Genomic DNA, 22,059 nt, shown 5'->3' with positions numbered 1-22,059 from the left:
TTTTTCAACATTATCTTATTCAAAAGTTGACAGTATGATATTGTTATCATCCCACCCCCTAAATTCAACCATTGTTGACATTTGGCAGTATTTGCTTTAGCTGTATGTGCTTGAGATACCTGATGTGTGTCTTTTTCTATTGCTGAACCATTGGATAAATTGCAGACATCATGATAATTTACCACTAAATACATCAGCATATAGCTCCTAAAAGTATCATCCTACTACTTAATCAGAGTGGTATTATTATACCTAAGAAAATTAACAGTAAATGTATTAGCTCTGTTATCCAGCCCGTATTCAAATTTGTGTTTATTTTTAAATGTTCACAAAGGTACAGTTAATCCACTTAGAGCTTTCGGTGGCAAGCTAAATACTCTGATGGTATGGTAAAGGACTAGTTTTTAAAAAATTTTTGTCAGATCCATACATTTGTAAAATAGGATAAAAATGAATTATTAGAAAAATGAAATTAAAAGACAATCATAATAAAACTCCGAATTTTTTATCATTAAATTCAACAGTAAAATTACTGTCATATAGGCGTGAACATTTCTAAATGCTTACTCTCATTGTCTGTACTGACTGGATAACAAATAACTCACAAATCAATTCCGTCTGCCAACCACATTTTGAGAAAGGCTGCTTTATGAGAATACTATTATAGAGAAACTGCGTGTAATAGTAAAATTTGTAATTTCCAGTTTGTTGCCTGCTTCTCACCATCTCAGCTATGTTGTCATCCTTTATCCTACCCTTTCTGTTGTCCCTCTCAAAAATTTAGGTAGGCATTTTGACTTTACTTTGTTTGTTTGTTTGTTTTTTTGTAATTGACAAATCTGTTTTTCTTATTCCTGTTGCTAATATTTACATTAGCAACACTTGGAGCACTACACAAGGTTTCTGTTTTCCTAGGTCCTGTCTTTTCTCCTCCCAACTTACCCATCGTGCTGTCACCTAAGCATGCTCATTTGCTGAGAAATTGTCAATGGCTCAACATCTCTTCTGTGGACAAATTTCAGATTTTTTACGTAGATATTTGAAACCTTTCACATAGCCCAAATCTGCCTTTCTTGATTTATTTTCAACAGTTTTGTCTTTCAGTGGCTCAGGATGCATATGGCTCCTCTCCCAGCTGAGCCCTATCCTGTCTTTGAGTCCCTAGGATTCCTTTCCACATCTCTACAACCCATCTGTTTCCCCTAGGGAATAGATGCACTTGTAATGTCTGGAACGCTTCTAACATTTCTAAAGTCCTTGAAGGCTCATTGGGAGTCCAAGCTCCTTCATCTGTGAATTGCCCTTAAGCCTGTTGTACTGCTTTGCTCCGTTTGGTGCCCTTTAACTATCGTTGATTGATTAGTTGGATTTTTCTAAAATGCACACTGATTGTCTCACTCTCTTACTTAAAACCTTTTAGTAGTTCTTAGGCAAAAGTCCTGAGTTCTTAAATGGATCACAAGGGCCTCTGTAGAATGGATCTTGCTGATCTTTTCAGCCCTATTTCCCAGCACTGCTCCAGCCATGTTACACTGTTTTTCAGTTCCTAGAATGAGCTCTTTCACCCTATGCCCTCGCCTAGAACACTCACACTTCCTTATCCCCTTGGTCTTGCTGACTTCTACTCATCTTCCAAGCCTTAGCTGAAGGACTGAGAACTCCATCTAGCTCCCCTTTTATGCTCATATAGCCCCTGATACTTCTTTATTGAAATATTCATCACACTTATACTGTACTTAATTTAATTTTCTGCCTTCTAGCTAAACTTAAAAGTTCCATAAGCTGTGTCTGTTGCACACACTGCCGTGTCCTACATTCCTAGAATTTTGGCATATAATAAGAGAGTAGATATGAATGGAATAAATGAAGTGGAATAAATGAAACTTGCATAAACCTAAGGAAGTGATATTTTGGAGATTGGCTAAAAGAAAAAAGTTGATAATTATAAAGCAGACTTTTTTTGCTATAGTTAATTACATCTCATTGGCTTGTAATGATGTTATTAAGCTATATGAAATAGTAATTTTCAGAATACTTTACACAGTGCTTCCCCTGGCTATTTTCTGTTACTAGATCAACTGGATCTCCTTGGTTGTCTTCTAGTCCCTTCCATGGGAAATGTGAGTAGAATTATATGTACAGTCTAATGTAAAAGGAGTTAGTGCAACATTCCTTAGATGGGATTATTTTGATGTACTTTAAAACTATTATATTTGAAATAAGACTAATCTTAATCTTAACAGTACAAGTAAATTAGACTTGTGCCAAAAGCCAAAAATCATATCTCCATGCTTTCTCTTTCCTTAAACCTTCCTCTTCCCCCTACCAATAACTTAAAACATAAAAGTAAAAACAAAACCTAAGTACATGACCCCTTTATTGTGGCATAAAATAAATTTTTAACACTTCTTCTTTTCCCCAAAGGAGCTACTGGCCTCATTTTATGTGTGTTAGGGGAAAAAAGGCAGTTGATAGAGATTGATTCTCCTTTGACACATGCTGCTCTCCTTAATCCATAGCAAGCTAAATAACTTATCTTCAGCACTTTTGAAATTTTTTTTGACTACTTAAAGAGAAGATTTCAATTCCTAGAAATAGCAGAGAGAGAGTGGTTACTACATGGGTGCTACTAAGACTTAATTGTCATCCCCAAAGATTAAGCAACATTGTTTTTAATACAGTGGCTTGTAAATAGAATATTTAAGAATATAATCTAAGAAAAATTTCCAGAATAGGGAAGAAAACCCAAATCTACAAAGTAAAAGGGTTCACTGGTTACCTGGGGAAATTAACCCAGAATTATCAACTCTGAGATGTATCCTAGTAAAACAGTTACATTTCAGAGAGAAAATGGGTAACAAGGGTATCTAAAAATATATAAAAACAAAGGTAACCACTGGAACAAAAATGCAAATACCAAACCTCCCTTCCCAATTTCTAAAAAAATAGATAAGCAAAAAGACATATCTCATAATGAAAAAAACAGCTAATATAACAAAATATATATAATTAGAAAATGTAATAGAATTGAGACCAAAGGCATCAGTTTTTCTTCAGCCTCATGAAAGGGGTTTAGAGTAGGCTCACAAAACGAAAACCTTGCAGAGACAGCAGACACATCTAAAATAAAGTTATTCAGAGAGGCTAAAAATAAATGGTGGACCAAAAGTATATCAGATAAATGGAAAGAAAAATTGAGCAGACGTAATAGTTGTGATATTAGACTAATAAAATTCAAGCCCCAAGACATTAGGTATGACAAAGGGCACATTTTAACGCTAAAAGCCACAAACCACGGTTAAGATAGAATACTTATATATACACCAAATAATACAGCAACCAACTTTATAAAACAAAACTGTAGGGGATAAAAGGAAACATGGCTAGAAGTGCACTAGCAATAGGGTACTTTAATATACTAATCTCAGCACAAGACAGATCAACTGGTTAAAAAAAGGTGAGGGGGTGAGAGCTCCAAAACAACATAATCAGTAGGATTTGTCGTATAGGGATATACAGTGTATACACACACACACACACACACACACAAACACACAAAATTTATAACCCAATATTAGAGACTGTGTGGCACATTCACAAAAGTTGGTTATATATTAGGTCACAAAGGAAACATCGGTAACATCCATAGAGTAGAAATAAAACAAACAACACTCTCTGATCACAACATAATAAAGCTAGGATTTACTAACAAAAACAAAAATCAGGCCATTCCAACATGGAAATGTTTAACAGGGCTACTGTTAGAACATGGTAAAATATATATACCTTAGTTGTAAAGCTAGTATCTTATTTAATAGAGAAGCAGTACAGGTATTGCTACTAAGATCTGGAATAAGGCAAGCATGCCTAGTGTCTCCACTACTTTGCAGCATTGTACTGTTGAATTAGCCATGCAGTTTGACAAGAGGAATCAATTAGAAGCATAAGAGTAGATAAAGAAGAAAAACCAGCTCTATTTGTGAATGATAGAATGGTATTACCTGGAAAAGAAATCAATGCTAAAAGAGACAAAAAACAGAAACAAAATAATTCGGTGAAAGAGCAGGATACAAAATTGATATATAAAAAATATAGCCTTCATAGATACAAACAGTAAACAATTAGAGGACATATTAGTATAGAAAATCCCATTTACAATAGTCAAGAAGGTTAAATACTTAAGAATAAATTTAACAAGAAATGTGTAAAACTGAGGTAAGGGAAAATTTTAAACCCTCCTGAAAGACTTAGAAAAAGTCTTGAAAAAGTTGAAAGATATCCTCTGTTCTTGGATAAGAATACTAAGCATTATAATATTGTCTGTTCTTTCTAAGTTAATTTACAGATTAAGTGTAGTCCCAGTAAAAATACTAAAAGAACTGGTTACTTTATGGAATTAGTTGATAAAAAAAGTTTGTATAGAATATATTCAAGAATAACTAGGAAAAAGCTGGGTGAGGGGGTAGAAAATTGTGAGTACCTAGTAATTTTACCACATATTAAAATATACTATAAAGCCTTTATAATTAAAACAGTGGGTTCTAGCTCATGAATAGATACATAGACCAGTGGAATAGAAGAGAAAGTCCAGTTAGATTCAAATGCATATGGAAATTTAGTATGACACTATACACAAGAATAAACTCCAAAGGGACTGGGCCCAAAATGTAGAAAATGAAACATACCTACCTTGGTATAGTGAAAGGCTTTCTAACTATGATTTTAATCCAGAGGTAATAAAAGGAAAATATTGATAAAATTGACTACATATAAAAATTTTAAATTTCACATGACAGAAAACACATAAACAAGTCAAAAGACAGCTGCCAAACTTGGAGAAAATATAACATATACACAAACAGCCAGTAATCCTAATATATAAGGCCTTAAAAATTGAGGGACAGAGCCCAAAAACCCAAACGGAAAATGGGGAAAGATATGAACCAAAAATTCACACATACAAAAAGATATAAAAATGACTCACAAACATGAAAAAATATTCATGCAGGTTTGTTATTAGAGAAATGCAAGTTAAAATGACATGTCTGTTTTCTTCTATCAGACTGGCACAAATATTAAAATATACATTCTTTTGATGAGGCTAAAGGAAGCAGGCAATTTCATACATTCCTGATGGAAACATAAATTGATACTACCCTCCCTCCTCTAGGGAAATTTGGTAATGCCCAACACACAACTACATAGGCACTTACCTTTTGACTCAGCAGTTCCACTTCTAGCAATCTCTACTGAAGATACACCTCCAACAGTATGAAAATACAAGGGTGAGTCAAAAGTTATCTGCACTTCTGTTGGCCTCACTGTCTTACCAGTGCTTTCCGTTCAAGGCTACAGTCTCCCCAGTCACTGCTGTGCAGCTGTAAACATGTTACATCAGTTCATTTGTAACTGCGGTGGAAGCAAAAATGGATGTCCCACTTGTGATTTGCATGAAAGAAGAGTAGAGTGCAGTGATTTGCTTTTTGTGGTATGAGGGTGTACCTGGTGCTGTTATTTATTGAAGACTTTGTACGCAGTACGGAAAAAGTGTTTTGTCGTGAAGGAGTGTGTATGAATGGATAGAGAAGTTCAAGGAAGGTCGCACTAGTGGTAGCAGCCCTACGAGGACGAAGATTCACTTCTGATGAAGAAGTGAAGATAGCAATGCATCTGTGCCTCGCAGCTCAGCCTAGAACAGTTTTTAATGAGGGAATATGAAAGCTTGTTGACAGATGGACAAAGTGTATTGAAAAGCAAGGAGATTGTGTCGAAAAATGATGTATTTGTCTTCTCTAGAAGTTAATTAAAATAAATTCTACAGCCAGAGTGCAGATAATTTTTGACTCACCCTCGTATATTCTGCATAAGGTTATTTGTTGCAGCATTGTTTGTAATAGCAAATATTTGAAATATCCTAAATACACATACATAGGAGAGTGTTGAAGAAATTATAGGACATCCACACAGTGCAGAATTGTGCAGCTGTGCTAGAGGATAAGGAAGGATGAACCAGTAGAGAGATTTCTAGGAAGTACTGTTACATGAAAAAAGCAAAGCCCAAACGTGTACATACGCTACCCTTCATGTAAGAAAGAAGTTTCACTGGATATCAATTTATTGGCTCTCATCTAAGAATGTATGTACCCTTTTTGGCTGCTCTGTAGAAATGAGTCTCAGCTCTTTAAATATTTTTCCTTTCCCAACTGGCACATTATTAAGCTTTGTCAGTAAAGGGCACAGGAGAGACCTTGCATGAGGAAAGAGTTTTGCTTCTGGGTGCAGTGTGCTGTCTCAGCAGGGTCCTACAGTGTGCACAGCTTCCCCAGCACCCAGCTCCTGAAGTACCTGGCGGTCAGTAACACAGCAGCTTTTTCTGCCACTCCACTGCCCTTGAAACCGCCCTGGAAAAGCTTTTCCTCGCACCCTTGAGGGCAGATTTCCACTTATGCACCCTAGCATCTTCTCTGCATTCAGCGAGTCACGGCCATTCCCTCTCCAACAAGGTTTGGATCTCAGTCCTGGGGGAAGAAAAGGAAGCCTGCCTTGGGTATTCTTTCTTAGCGCAAAGGGTAAAGGTTCCTTGTATCCGATGTCCTGTATTCTCTAGAGTTCTCTGCTGCTTACTTGCCAGTGCCTCATTATTCTAGTCCTCTGTTAAAAGTTAATAATTCTTTAGATTAAGCTTTCTCTGTTCAAATTCCTGTTTAGCTTTTTTCTCCTAGTTGAAGTCAGAGTGATACAAAAAGGAATATAAGAAAATACTCAGGTATCTGTGTACTTGAACAAAAGAAATGGAGAGGATAAACATGAGCTGTAGGGATTGGTGGCCCACAGTAGGTGGATAGGAAAGGGGTGGGAAGAAAGGCAGGAATAGGTACAGGTTAGTGGTCGGGACAAAGAGGGAATGGCACTTTTCTGAATATGTATACTTTTTATAACTCTCTTAGAACCACCGTAGTGTCTCATATATCTTTTACACACCCCAAAAGTAATCAGACAATTAAACCCAGCCAGGACTTATGGGGAGACCCAAAATAGAAAGCAAAAACTAACAAATGAGTCTAATTGTGTTACAAATGAATAGCATAACAACACTGGAGAGTTAGGAAGAAAGCTCTAATCTGATTCTGTACAAAAGTATACTTTGATTCAGTGTTGTAAGGCAGAACATGAAGAACTATTAATGATTAGTGTTTTTCACAAGGGTGTAGGTTAGCAGTTCTGAAACCGTGTATTTTAAAGAACCAAACATGTAATTTTGAATAGATTGTAGATAAAGGGAGCTGGGTTTCTCACTTGTGGAAAAAAGTTATAAACAAAGGTTGAAGGCTAAATGAATCCTGATTTTAGTTTGGGATTAGAAGTATTAGTATTAACTCATGGCTTTAAAAATATGTAACAGAGTATTGGGTTAAATAAACTACATTATTAAAGTTAAATTATATATATATATATATGTATATATATATATATATATATATATATATATATATAAAACAGAAAAATACAGAAACACAGATATTTGTACATGTGTGGTTTAATATATATACCAGTGTGTATGTTTCCTGCCTCTCTCTGCTGAGGGTCCTAGAGGCAGTGACTGCAGTAACAATGAGAACACCTCATGCTCAGATACAGGTCTCTAATCCTTTCTCCAGTGAAGGAACTAGGGCTTGTAGGAGAAGTCGTTGATTCCAAGGCTGAGACAGGAAAATACAGGGTGAGCCTTGAGCATCTTATAGTACCAGAAAGTAACAAGATGCTTAAAAAGGAAAAAAAAGGATAAGGACTTTTTGAAAGAACAGGAGCCAACTTGAAGGAGCTCCTAATGGCCAAAGCTAGAATACTTTGAGCAAGAGAGTAGTTGTAATAGATTTTAACCTGTAGAATAAATATTTATGAGTTCATATTAATAATATAAATGACCAAATAAATAACTAAATGGGAAGAAAGAGGCATAATACCAATGAATAAATGTTAAAGGAGGAAAATAGAATCACCGTTAGGCATAAACCATAGTAATAAGTGTTGCAGACAAAAATGTATTGGTGAATGCTAAAATTGCTGGATGAAAGTTTAAGGAGAAACAAGATTTGCATAGTCCCAAAGTATCTCCCCCCAAACACTTGTCAGGTACAAAGGAAAAGAAAGTATCTTTCTAGGGCAGACAGGAACTTAACTTAAATATCTATAGGAATAAGACATAATATTAACGTTATGAACCTCATGATGATACAGTGAGAAGAACAACATCATTCTTCTGGTATCCTTGCCAAAAGTATATAAGCTTACTCCACTTATGAAGAAACAGCAGTTAAACCCAAATTGAGGGACTTCCTACAAAAACACTGATTAGGGCTCTTTGAAAGTGTCAAGATCATGAAAGAGACTGCGGAACTGTAAAAGACTAGAGGGGAAAGGAGAGATAAGAAATGCAGTCTGGTGACTGAATAGGCTCCTGGGACAGAGAAAAGGCACTAAATTTAAAAATTTGTGAAATTCAAAAACATCTATAGTTAATAATACTGTTAATGTTAATTTCCCGGTCTTGATAATTATTCTGTGAACATTTAAGATGTTAACAGGGAAAGCCAGGTAAGAGACACAAGGAAACTCTTTGTACTGTTTTTGCAGCCTTTCTTTAAGTCTAAAATTAATTCAGAATAAAAAGCTAAATATTAAAGGTATTTTTGAAGCCCCAGTAAAGAATGTTGAAGTTTGATTTTTCTTGTAACAGGGTTAGAAAAAGGCTTCTGGAACACCGAGAAGAAACCATAACGATAGATCGGGTCTGCAGACAAGAAACATTTGCTTATGAGATGGTAAAAGTCTTACCTTTTCCACCTTTTCCCATGAAACAAACTCTCATTGGATCTTAGTGATGACTATATGGTGGCTTTATGTTGGATGTGCTTAGTTGGAAACAAATTAGAGAAACTTCACTGGGACTGGGAACTAGTAGGAGAAGATGACCCATAGAATTCAAGTAATGGGGATTCCCTGGCAGTCCAGTGGTTAGGACTCCAATTTCACTGCCAAGGGTGCAGGTTCAATCCCTGGTTGGGGAGCTAAGATCCTGCAAGCTGCGCAATGCAGCCAAAAAAAAGAAAAAAGAAAAACAGAAAAAAAAATTCAAATGATGGCACATTTTCCTCTCAGATCTTTGTCTTTATTTTTGCTTTTATTTTGGTCTTGCTCTCTGTATTAGGCTTATTTCTGATATTTTTGTTCTGCTCCTGATGTTGGTTTAACTACATTCTTTTCTAATCCATTATTTCTTGGCTAAAACCCTCAGAATAATTTAAGATGATGAATAATGAGGAATTAAGTGTTAGTAGACAGGATGGGTTCATTTCAGTACATATTCTTGAGAACTTACTAAGAGCCAGGTACTGTTTTAGGCACTTAATAGTGCAGAAGGGCATCTTTTTTCTCTCTCACTCATTTTTTTAATTGTGGTAAAATTTACATAACATAAAATTTAACATTTTAACCATTTTAAATGTCTAATTGGCATTAAGTACATTCACAATGCGGTGTAAACATCACTGCTATTTTCTGAACTTTTTCATCATCCCAAACAGAAGTTCTATACCCATTAACACTAGCTCCCCATTCTCCCTTCCTCCAGCCCCTGGTAACCTCTGTTCTACTTTCCATCTCTGTGGATTTGCCTATTATAAATATTTCATATAAGTGGAATCATGCAGTATTTGTCCTTTTGTATCTGGCCTGTCTTACTTACTGTAATGTTTTAGTGGTTCGTCCATGCTGTATGTAGCATTCATGAGAACATCATTCCTTTTTTTTTTTTTTACGAACTTTTATTGAGATACAGTTAACAGACAATAAACAGCATATATTTAGAGTGTACAATTAGGTATCCCAATCTCCCAATTCATTTCCCCCCAACCCTCCCCACTTTCCCCACTTGGTGTCCATGTTTGTTCTCTACATCTGTGTCTCTATTTCTGCCTTGCAAACCGGTTGATTTGTACCATGTTTCTATAGTCCACATATATGTGTTAATATATGATATTTGTTTTCCTCTTTCTGACTCATTTCACTCTGTATGACAGTCTCTAGGTCCATCCATGTCTCTACAAATGTCCCAGTTTGTCTACTTAACTTTGGGTTTTGTTTACTCTTCTTTCTCTAGTTTCTTTAGGTGTAAGGTTAGATTGTTTATTTGGGATGTTTCTTGTTTCTTGAGGTAGGATTGTATCTCTGTAAACTTCCCTCTTAGAACTGCCTTTGCTGCATCCCATAGGTTTTGGATCATTGTGTTTTCATTGTCATTTGTCTCTAGGTATTTTTTGATTTCCTCTTTGATTTCTTTAGTGACCTCTTGGTTATTTAGTAGCGTATTGTTTAGCCTCCATGTGTTTGTGTTTTTTACAGTTTTTTTTCCAGTAATTGATTTCTCATCTCATAGTGTTGTGGTCGGAAAAGATGCTCGATGTGATTTCAATTTTCTTGAATTTAGCAACGCTTGATTTATGACCCAAAATGTGATCTCTCCTGAAGAATGTTCCATGTACACTTGAGAAGAACATGTAATCTGCTGTTTTTGGATGTAATGTCCTATAGATATCTATTAAATCAAGCTGGTTTATTGTGTCATTTAAAGCTTGTGTTTTCTTATTAATTTTCTATGTGGGTGATCTGTCCATTGGTGTAAGTGAGGTGTTAACATCCCCCACTATGATTGTGTCACTCTCAGTTTCCTCTTTCATAGTTGTTAGCATTTGCTTTATGTATTGAGGTGCTCCTATATTGGGTGCATATATATTTATAATTGTTATCTCTTCTTCATGGATTGATCTCTTGATCTTTATGTAATGTCCTTTCTGGTCTCTTGTAACATTTTTTATTTTAAAGTCTATTTTGTCTGATACGAGTATTGCTACTTCAGCTTTCTTTTGATTTCCATTTGCAAGAAATATCTTTTTCCATCCCCTCACTTTCAGTCTGTATGTGTCCCTAGGTCTGAAGTGAGACAGCATATATATGGGTCTTGTTTTTGTATCCATTCAGCCAGTCTGTGTCTTTTGGTTGGTGCATTTAGTCCATTTACATTCAAGGTGATTATCAATATGTATGTTCCTATTACCATTTTCTTAATTGTTTTGTTTTTGTAGGTCCTTTTCATCTGTTTCCTGCTTAGAGAAGTTCCTTTAGCATTTGTCGTAGGGCTGTTTTGGTGGTGCTGAATTCTCTTAGCTGTTGCTTGTCTGTAAAGCTTTTGATTTCTCCATCGAATCTGAATGAGATTCTTGCTGGGTAGAGTATTCTTGGTTGTAGGTACTCCCCTTTCATCACTTTAAATATATCATGCCACTCCCTTCTGGCTTGAGAGTTTCTGCTGAGAAATCAGCTGTTAACCTTATGGGAGTTCCCTTGTATGTTATTTGTCGTTTTTCCCTTGTTGCTTTTAATAACTTTTCTCTGTCTTTAATTTTTGTCAGTTTGACTACTATATGTCTTGGTGTGTTTCTCCTTGGGTTTATCCTGCCTGGGACTCTCTGTGCTTCCTGCACTTGGGTAGCTATTTCCTTTCCCATGTTAGGGAAGTTTTCAACTATAATCTCTTCCAATATTTTCTCAGGTCCTTTCTCTCTCTCTTCTCCTTCTGGGACCCTGATAACGCAAATGTTGGTGTGTTTAACGTTGTCCCAGAGGCCTCTTAGGCTGTCTTCAGTTCTTTTCATTCTTATTTCTTTATTCTTTTCTGCATCAGTGATTATCACCATTCTGTCTTCCAGCTCACTTATTTGCCCTTCTGCCTCAGTTAATCTGCTATTGGTTCCTTCTAGTGTATTTTTCATTTCAGTTATTATGTTGCATATCTCTGTTTGCTCTTTAATTCTTCTAGGTCTTTGGTAAACTTTTCAATCTTTGCATCCAGTCTTTTTTCAAGGTCCTGGATCATCTTCACCATCATTATTCTGAATTCTTTTTCTGTAAGGGTGCCTATCTCCTCTTCATTTAGTTGTTTTTTTTTGTATGGGGTTTTATCCTGTCCCTTCATCTGGTACAAAGTCCTTTGCCTTTTCATTTTCTCTCTCTTTCTGTGGCTGTGATTTTCAGTTCCACAAGACGAAATATTGCTGATACTGCTTCCATCATTCCTTTTTATGGCTGAATAATATTCCATTGTATGGATATACCACATTTTGTTTATTCATTCACCTGTTGTTGGACATTTGGGTTATTGCCACCTTTTGGCTGTTGTAAATGCTGCTGTTATGAACATTAGTGTACAAGTATCTGTTTGAGTCTATTTTCAACTTTTTTCAGTATATACCAAGGAGTGGAATTGCTTGGTCCTATGGTAATTCTAGGTTTAACGTTTTGAGGAATCACCAAACTGTTTTCCACAGGGGCTGCATTATTTTATATACCCACCAGCAATGCAGGAATGTTTCAGTTTCTCCACATTCTTGTCAACATTTGTTCTTTTTTAGGCATTGATGATAGCCATCTTACTGGGTATGAAGTGCTAGTCATTATAGTTTTGATTTGCATTTCCCTAATGATTATTGGTGTTGGGCATCTTTTCCTGTGCCCTTTTGGCTATTTGGATACTTTCTTTGGAGGAAGGTCTGTTCAAGTCCTTTGAGTCCTTTACCAATATTTAAATTGGCTTGTTTGTCTGTTTTTGAGTTGAGTTCTGTGTATGTTCTGGATACTAGACCCTTACCATATGTATAACTTTAATAAAATAATTTCTTCCATTGTGTGGATTTTTTCACTCTCTTGATAGTGTCCTTTGATGTACAAAAGTTTTAAAGTTTGATAAAATACAGTTTATCTGGTTTTGTTTTGTTTTTTTTTCTTTTGTTATTTGTACTTTTGGTGTCATACTTAAGAAACAATTGCCAAAGTTAGTGTTATAAAGATTTTATTTTACTGTATGTTTTCTTAGAAGAATTTTATAGTTTTAGCTCCTAAAGTTGTTGATCCATTTTTAGTTAATTTTTATGTATGGTATAAGGAAAAGATTCAGCTTTATTCTTTTGCATGTGGATATTCAGTTTTCCTAGCACAAAAGACTGTCCTTTACCAATTGAGTGCTTTCAGCACCTTTGTTAAAAGTCAGTTGATGAAATACAGTTTATTTCTCAGTTCTCTATTCTATTTCATTGGTCTATATCTCTGTCCTTCTCTTGGTACCACATTGTTTTGATTACTGTAGCTTTGTGGTCATTTTTGAAATTTGGCAATGTCCCAATTTTGTTCTTTTTTAAAATTGTTTTCACTATTCATGGTCCCTTGAAATTCCATATGAATTTTAGGATGTTTTTCTATTTCTGCAGTAACAACAAAAAAAGCATTGAGGTTTTGACAGGGACTACATCAAATCTTTATATTGTTTTGGGTTGCAGTGTCACCTTAATGATATTGTCTTCCAATCCGTGAACAAGAGATGTCTTTTAACTTGTTTAGGTTGTCTTTAATTTTGTTCAACAATATTTCGTAGTTTTTTTGTGTGTACAAGTCTTTCATCTCCTTTCAAATTGGTTACTAAGTATTTTATTCCTTTCCTTGCTATTTTAAATGGACTTTTTAAAAATATTCTATTCAAATTGTTCATTGCTACTGTAGGGACATACAATTGATTTTTGTGTGTTGATTTTATATCCTGTAGCTTTGCTAAATTTATTAGCTCTGACAGGATTTTGGTACATAGAAGATCATGCATGTCATCTGCAGAGATAACTTCATTCTTTTCCAGTTTTGTTGCTCACTTGCTCACTTTTCTTCCCTCCCTCCCTTTTCTCCCTAATTTCTTTGGCTAGAATTTCTAGTACTTTGTTGAATAGAAGTAGCAGAAGTGTACATCCTTATCAGTCTTTATTGAGTATTAGTTTAACTGTGGGTTTTTCATATATGGCCTTTATCATATTGAGTAAGTTCCTTTCAATTCCTATTTTATTTACTGTTTTTATCAAGAAAGGACATTGGATTTTGTCAAATGTTTTTTTCTACATCAGTTGAGATGATGATATGTTTTTCTCCATCATTCTATTAGTGTGGTATATTAATGTTTATTTGCATTTGTTGAACTACCCTTGCATCCTGAGGATAAATCTCCCTTGATTGTGATATGTAATCCCTTTTATAAATGCTGCTGAACTTGGTTTGCTAGTATTTTGTTGAGAAGTTTTATATTTTATTCATAAGGGATATAGGCCTGTAGTTTTCTTGTAGTGTCTTTGTCTGACTTTGGTATCAGAGTATGCTGATCCCATAAAAATGAGTTAAGAATTATTCCCTACTCTTTAGGTTTTTTGGAGGACTTTAGGAAAGATTGATGAATTCACCAGTGAAGATATCTAGTCCTGGGCTTTTCTTTATTAGGAGGTTTTTAATTTCTAATTCAATTTTCTTACTTGTTACAGGTCTATTTATATTTTCTATTTCTCCTTGAGTCAGTTTTGATTATTTCCTTCCTTCTGCTAGTTCTGGGTTTAGTTTTCTTTTTCTGGTTCCATAGGGTATACACTTAGGTTATTGGTTTGAGATTGTTCTTTTCTAATGTAGATGTTTAGAGCTATGTTTCCTCTTTGTACTGCTTTTGCTGCATCCCATAAGTTTCTTAAGTTGTGTTTTTGTTTTCATTTGTCTCAGGGTATTGTGTAATTTTCCTTGTGACTTCTTTTTTGACTCATTGGTTGTTTAAAAGTGTGCCATTTAATTTCTACATGGAATTTTTCAGTTTTCCTCCTGTTACTAATTTCTAGTTTCATTCCATTGTGATCAGAAAAGGTACTTTTTATGATTTTAATATTTAAAATTTTTTAAGACTCGGTGGTCTATCCTGGAGAATGGTCCATGTGCCCTTGAAAAGAATGTATATTCTACTGTTGTTGGATAGAGTGTTTTATTTGTGTCTGTTAGGTCTAATTGGTTTCTAGTGTTGTTCAAGTCTTCTATCTCCTTATTAATTTTCTATATGGATGCTCTACTTAATATTGAAAGTGGGTTATTGAAATTTCCAAGTATTATTGTAGAATCATCTGTTTTCCCTTCAGTTCTGTCAGTTTTTATGTCGTATCTTGTGAAGTTCTGTTGGCTGCATATGTTTATAATTATTGTATCTGGATTGTACCTTTTATCAATATACAGTACCCTTCTTTGTCTCTTGCAACCTTTTTTTGACTTAAAGTCTATTTTGTCTGACAGTAATATAGCCATCTCAGCTGTTGGTTACTATTTGTATGGAATATCTTTTTCCATCTTTTACTTTCAGTCTCTTTGTGTCTTCTTACCTAAAGTAAGTCTGTTGTAGAGAGTGCATAGATGAATCTAGTTTTATCCAATCTGCCAATCTTCTGCCTTTTTAATAGGAGAGTTTAGTCCATTTACGCTTAAAGTAATTACTGATGAGGATTTACCTCTGCTATTTAGCTATTCATATGTCATAAATATTTTTTGTTCTTCAGTTCTTCACTTACTGCCCTTTTTTGTATTACCTGAATTTTTGTGGTGTATCCTTTTTTTCCTTCTATATATGTTGTTATTTTCTTAGTGGTTGACTTGGGGGTTAAAATTAGTTTTAGTAATACCAACTTTTTCAGTAGTGTATATATTCTACTGAAATATACTACTGATATGTATATATAGTATATACAACTATATGTATCCATCTCTTCCATTTATATTGTTATTGTCATAGATAACATCTTTATATATTCTTTGTTAACATAATTTATAAATATTGTTTTAGGCATTTGCTTTTGAAATCACATAGGGAAAAAAAGTTACAAACCAAAAGTACAGTAATTCTGACTTTTATGTTAACTTATGTTGTTACCTTTACCAGCGTTCCTTATTTCTTCTTATAGATTCAAGTTACTGTTTAGTGTCTTCATCTCAGCCTGAAGAATTCCCTTTAGCATTTCTTATAGGGCAAGTCTACTGGTAATGAACTCCCTCAGCTTTTGTTTATTTGAAAATGGCTTCGTTTCTCCTTCATTCCTGAAGGCTAGTTTTGCAGAGTGTAGAATTCTTTGTTGACAGTTTTTGCTTTTTTTCCCCCAAGGCTTTAAATATGTTATCCCACTGCCTTCTTGCCTCCAGAAGTCATCTTTTAATCTTATTGAGGAACCTGATATCCTTTAGTTCCTTGTTTATGGTTTTCTTTAGCTCATTGAGTGCATTTAAGACCACTGATTTAACATCTTTGACTAGTAATTTCAGTGTTTGGGCTTCTTCTATGGTAGTGTCTGTCAAATTTTTTTTTTCTTGTGAATGGGCCATATTTTCCTGTTTCTTTGTGTATTTTATAAGTTTTTGTGGAGAACTGGACATTCTGAGTGTGTTTTTTACTTGTTGCAAGCTGCAGCTGTGTGTGACTTTTCCAAACTATTTTTCCAATGTGTAGTTCTTGTTGTGTACAGGCATACCTTATTTTATTGCACTTTATTACACTTTGCAGATACTGCATTTTTTTCTTACAAAATGAAGTTTTGTGGCAATCCTGCATTGAGCAAGTCTATTGGCACCATTTTTCTAGCAGCATTTGCTCACTTGATGTCTGTCACATTTTGGTAATTCCCACAATATTTCAAACTTTTTCATTATTAAATTTGTTTTGATGATCTGTGACCAGTAAACATGACTACTACAACCCATTGAGGCTCAGAAGATAGCATTTTTTTTTTTAGCAATAAAGTGTTTTAAATTATAGTCTGTACATTGTTTTGGGGGCCATACTGCTATTGCATACTTAATAGACTGCAGTGTAGTGTAAATATAACTTACGTGCATTGGGAAACCAAAAAATTCATGTGACTCACTTTGTTGTGATATTTGTTATTGTGGTGGTCTGGAGCTAAACCCATGATATCTCCAAGGTATGCCTGTATGGTCACTGATGTTTCTGATTCATTGTCTCTGTGGTCAGCCAGTGACCTTACCAAGATTTCCTTAAATGTCTGACTCCACAAAGGGTCCAGTGTCTTTAAATTTTCCAGTAAATGCTGCTGGAGGAAGTCACTGCTGGTAATAGGGCCAAAACCAAGGCAAAATATCTGCACCATGCCCTCAGGGCAGTGCCAGACCAACCAAAGCACACTACCAAAGCACAGATTTTGGAGAACAAGATCCCCACTGCTCATCCTGGCATCAGCCACCTTTTCCAAGACCACAGGCTGCTGTCCACATCTGTGACAGGGCTAAAGAATGGTAGTTCTTAGTAGTTGGTTTACATCCTCTGCTTACCTAGGAAAGATGAGCAGCTTGTTCCTTCATCAAGGACTCACCTGGTTGGTACAAGTGTCTGATCAGGTTCCAGAGGGCCAAAATAGTTGATTGCAGTCTCTTTCCATCTTAATGTTTGCTTTGCTGGAGGGACTGATCCTTAGAGCTTCCTACTGCCCCATTTTGCGTGATGTCACTCCCACCTATTTTTAAAACAGCTTTTGCATGTTTACTTCTTAACCAGTCCCACCCGGTGGCCTCTATTTTATAGTTATTAAGCACATACAAAAGAGAGTCTAATGTTATAGATTAAAGATGTGACATTATAGTAAAAAAACAAGGGTTTTAGAGTCAAACAGATCTGTATTTGCATTCTAACTCTCTGATTTAACTTGGGTAAGTTGGTGAACCTGAGCTTCATCTGTCAAATAGCTCTTATGATAACATGAGAGGAGGTATGTAAAAGTGTTAGTACCTGTAAATGCCAGTATTATACCAACATTAGATGATACTCCTATCATCAGTTGCAAAGCACTCAGTGCCAAAACATTTTATTAGATGCTTTATTATACATTTCCAGCAACCATTCTGTAAAATAAGTATTTTCTGTTTTTTATAGATGAAATTAAAGCTTAGAGAGATTTTTAATAATTTTCTTGAAGTAGAATTAGGAGTCAAACCCGGGGCTGACTCAAGCCCTTGCTTGTAGCCATTATTCTACATTACCTCTGATCTGGGTTACAGTGTCTGATTTTAATGTCTCTTATTAATTTGTCTTCCTTCTTCAGGAGTCACATGCCATAGGAAAAAAGCCTGAAAATCTAGCAGATATGATTGAAGAAGGAGAGCTTATCCTATCTGTGAATATCTTGTACCCTGTTATATTTCATAAGGTCAGTAGTAACACCTTTTGCACTTCACAGATAATATGAGTGACTTTTGTCAAAGAGTTTAATTATTTGAAGTTTACTTATTTGATGCAAGCATATGCTTTCTTACATGACATTCTATCTGTATTCTTGGGTTCTTTGTTTTATAAGGAATATCGTAAATATGGTCAAATTTCAAATAATCTCTTGAGTAACAGGATTACAGTTACAGCGTTGGAATATATACCTGATTTCTGTATTAGTAGCAACTGAAGATGTATGTAAATCCACAGTGATTCTGATAATATGAATTCTTGAGGGTTTTTTCCTGCATAAAAACTGGTAAGGGAGGGGGGTCGGTTGTTTTTTCACCAATTTAAAATTCTTGGGAAGTTATTGAACTAGCTAGAGACAGCTCTTCTTAGATGAAAATGCAGAAACTTAACAGGTCAGGGACATTCAGGAATTTCTTAGGAGTCTCTAATAAAAAGAATTCTGTCCCAGCCCAGAGTGTGTATATTCTTGATTCCCCAAATAGATGTATCATATGCTTTTATAAGGTTTCATTGAAATATTACTCTACATAAATTGCACTTGTGAATAAATAGGCCTTTATGAATCATCTGGGATATAATTAGTACTAATTACCATGTTTGATTAAGATCTCAAATTATCAATCAATGAAAACAAAGCAAAACAAAACCAGTAAAGCCAAACCTCTGCATTTATAACTTGCAGGTAGTGTATAGATTGCTTGACTTCAATGAGGTAACTTCCAGGAAAATGTAAAGGACAGTGAAGTTTATATTCCAAAGGCTTTTCATGTTAATGTCACTTCAGTAGCATCTTGATTATAAACTTTAGCTTAAACTAAAAAAGTTTTATTGCCAAGTGTGTTAGTCCAGTCTGGCTGCTGTAACAAATAGCACAGACTGGGTGCCTTATAAACAGAAACTTGTTTCTCACAGTTCTAGAGGCTGGAAGTCTAAGATCAGCATGCCAGCTTCTTGTGAGGGCCCTCTTCTGGGTCACATACTTCTTTTTTATAAGGGCCCTAATCCCACTCATGAGGGTTCCACCCTCATGACCTAATCGCCTTCAAAGGCCCCACTTCCTAACACCATCACATTAGGTCTTAGGATTTCATCATGTGAATTTTGGACAAACAAGCGGTCAGACCACAGCACCAAGTGTCTCAGTTGTACCCATAGGACTTTAATTTATGGAGGTGACTGAGTGACAGCACTAGAGACCAGTGCCATTGAAAGATTTTTTTATTATTTACATTTCCTGAGGGGAAAGGGTATGCCACGTCATGCAGGGCCACAGGGGGAGCACCAGTATCAGTGAGGAGGTAAGGAAAGGCATGGGTCACAGCCTTTATTGGATTTCCACGGGAAATGCGAGGCAGGGCAGAGTAAACAGTTTAGGATTGGCTAGCTTGAATAATTCCAGTGGGCTCTGGGCTGTTGGGCTGTCCCTAGTTGTCTGGTACCTGGCTCTGGATTGATTTGGGACAGGGGAAATACTGGCTTGTTATGTGAGAGTTAGATAAAAGAGATGGTTTTAGAGTAAGGGCTCTGGATCACAGGGGAGATGTAAACAACATTGGCAATTAGTTTGGATCTATAATTAATCGATGCTGAGTAGACAAATGCAGAATCCAAGAAAACACAGTTAGGACACCATATTTTGGGAATAACTTAAGAGTAAGAAAACCAGTAATTTAATTTAGATCTGGTCATGACAGGACTTACAGTTTAATTGCTTTGTCTTTAAGTGAACACTGATTTATTTACTGTCTGACTTGTAGCACAAAGAACACAAACCATACCAGACAATGCTGGTATTGGGAAGTCAAAAGCTCACAGAACTGAGGGATTCAATTTGCTGTGTCAGTGACCTCCAGATTGGTGGCGAATTCAGCAACACTCCTGACCAAGCCCCTGAGCACATCAGCAAAGTAAGGTGATTTTTTTTCCTAACCATCATAACACAAAAGGAAATAATAAGCTAAGGAAATAGTGATTTCAGGCTCATAAACAGGCTCGTAAACATTCCAGTAAATGCTTTCTTCTTCTATGCCATTCCATCAAGTTTATCTCTTCCCTTCTTTTTATCATCAAGACCTTTTCAAAGATGAGGCTATATTCAGTTTTGATTTCTTCATCCTCCATTTATTTCTCAATCATTCTTTGTACACTCTTCTTTTTAATGGTGATAGGACCACCTAATGGTCTCTCTTCCATGTTCGTATAACTTGACCTCACCGTAGCATTGGAATTTACTGTTCACTCTCTCCTCTTTCAAACCCTCTATGAGTTTGTCTGTCATAACTGCCCCCAGCAAAGTGTTGGAGTCCACCTGAGAGCATCAGTGCCCATAGAAGAACCTGTCAGTCCAAGGATTGAAGCAGACAGGGACATAGCATCTGATGTTGGTCCTTGCTGGTGTTTTCCAGGGTGCTGCTCTCAAAAGGACAGAGAAACCCTACATACTCATTGGATCAGGATAGAAAGGATGCAAGTAGCAGACTGGCTACCCACAGTTTTCAGAAGGGGTTGCTTACCCAATAAAGTAGTAGGGCCTTGATCCTTCTGAATTTCATCATAGAGCAAGCTTGACCTAATTCTTTTGCCTGGTGCAACTCTGGCAGAGGACCTCAGATTTACTGGCATACTTAAGAGGGGCAGCATCTCCTGTAGATCTCTAAAAAGATGTTTGGAACAACTAGAATGGAGATAGAGTTTGGACAGGTACCATCACAGTCTCTTTTTTGGCTCATTCCTTTATCACCAGCCATAGAAATGTTATTATAACTTAGGTTTCATCTTAGTTCTTATTCTAAATTCTTCTCCTGGGCTTTCCCCCCAATTTTCATGGTTTTAAGTATATTCCAGTCTTTGTAAACCTCCTTCTCTCTTGGTTTCCGAACCCATTATTTGTAAGTGTCTACTGGACGTTCTCACTTAGCCTCAGTGTTGTCTGGCATTTTTACCACATCTCTATAGTTGATACACTGCCACTTTGCAAGGTAACTGTTTTATTTCTTCTGAAACTGCCAACATCTTTTCCTTGTGGCTTACCTTCAGCCAAAAACCTTGGTGTTTATTTCACCAAGAAAGTAAGTTATCAGAAAAGAATTTTCCATCATCTCTTACCCACATTTACCCATTTGCCCATGAATTCTGCCTTTCCACCTGTTACAGTAGATGGACTAAACCTGCTGCTATCAAAGGCCAGTCTAGGTGTCTACTGGATTTCATCCCCCATTGCATAACCAAGGACTTTGTTCTTGTATTTATCCCCTCTCTTCCCTGCCTCATCAGTTTTTTTCCATTCCATTGGCTGTCCCATCAGTACACAAATGGGCAGTAATATCTCCCATCCTAAAACCTCTTCTTGACCATGTGTCTTCCTCTAGCTACCATCTCATCTTTCTTTTTTCTCAGTAAACTGACTCAAGAGTTAATGAGTTAATAGGAAGAATTAATAATAGTACCTCAATTCATTGTTCCTCCTTTCCCCCCACTTGGTCTTGAGCTCACTTTTATTCATTCACCACTCCACCAGAATCACTACTGATGCTGCCGCAGAGTTAGTTCTCTTCTTATTTGACCTCTCATCAGTGTGTGACACAACTGAATATTCCTTCTTACTTGAAACACTTTATTTAGCTTTTGAGATGTTACGCCCACCTAATTTTCTTCCTATCTGACAGACTTTTAATTCCTCTGTTGGGTGCTTCTCATCCTCCTGACTTGTAAATGTTATTAAGCCCTTTGAATCAATCCTCAGACTTCTCCTCTGTGTATACTCCGTAGGTGATCTCGTCCAGATTCCTAGCCCAGATTTGTATTTCCAATCCCAACATCTTCTCTAAACTCCAGACTTATTTTTTCCAGCAGCCTCCTTGACAATTATTGAATGTCTAATAGCCATTTCAAACTTAATTTGTTCAAAAACAGACTCTAGTTTTCTC

The 22,059-nt window shown here is 35.9% G+C and overlaps 1 protein-coding gene across 2 annotated transcripts in view; it reads left to right on the top strand.

Moving 5' to 3' along the window:
* The window catches only part of SNAPC3 (small nuclear RNA activating complex polypeptide 3), a 33,805-nt gene that overhangs the window by 1,099 nt on the left and 10,647 nt on the right, over window positions 1-22,059 (top strand). For both annotated transcript variants that reach the window (XM_057720422.1, XM_057720423.1), the window contains exons 3-5: window positions 8,738-8,822; window positions 17,997-18,101; window positions 19,891-20,040. In XM_057720422.1, coding sequence (XP_057576405.1) covers window positions 8,738-8,822; window positions 17,997-18,101; window positions 19,891-20,040 — 340 coding nt within the window. The remainder of the gene's footprint in view (window positions 1-8,737; window positions 8,823-17,996; window positions 18,102-19,890; window positions 20,041-22,059) is intronic.

This window comes from Hippopotamus amphibius, chromosome 2 (genome assembly GCF_030028045.1).
Source record: "Hippopotamus amphibius kiboko isolate mHipAmp2 chromosome 2, mHipAmp2.hap2, whole genome shotgun sequence".
Taxonomy (NCBI): Eukaryota; Metazoa; Chordata; class Mammalia; order Artiodactyla; family Hippopotamidae; genus Hippopotamus; species Hippopotamus amphibius.
The sequence above is the reverse complement of the archived record's forward strand: the minus strand, read 5'-3'. Positions and strand labels throughout refer to the sequence as shown.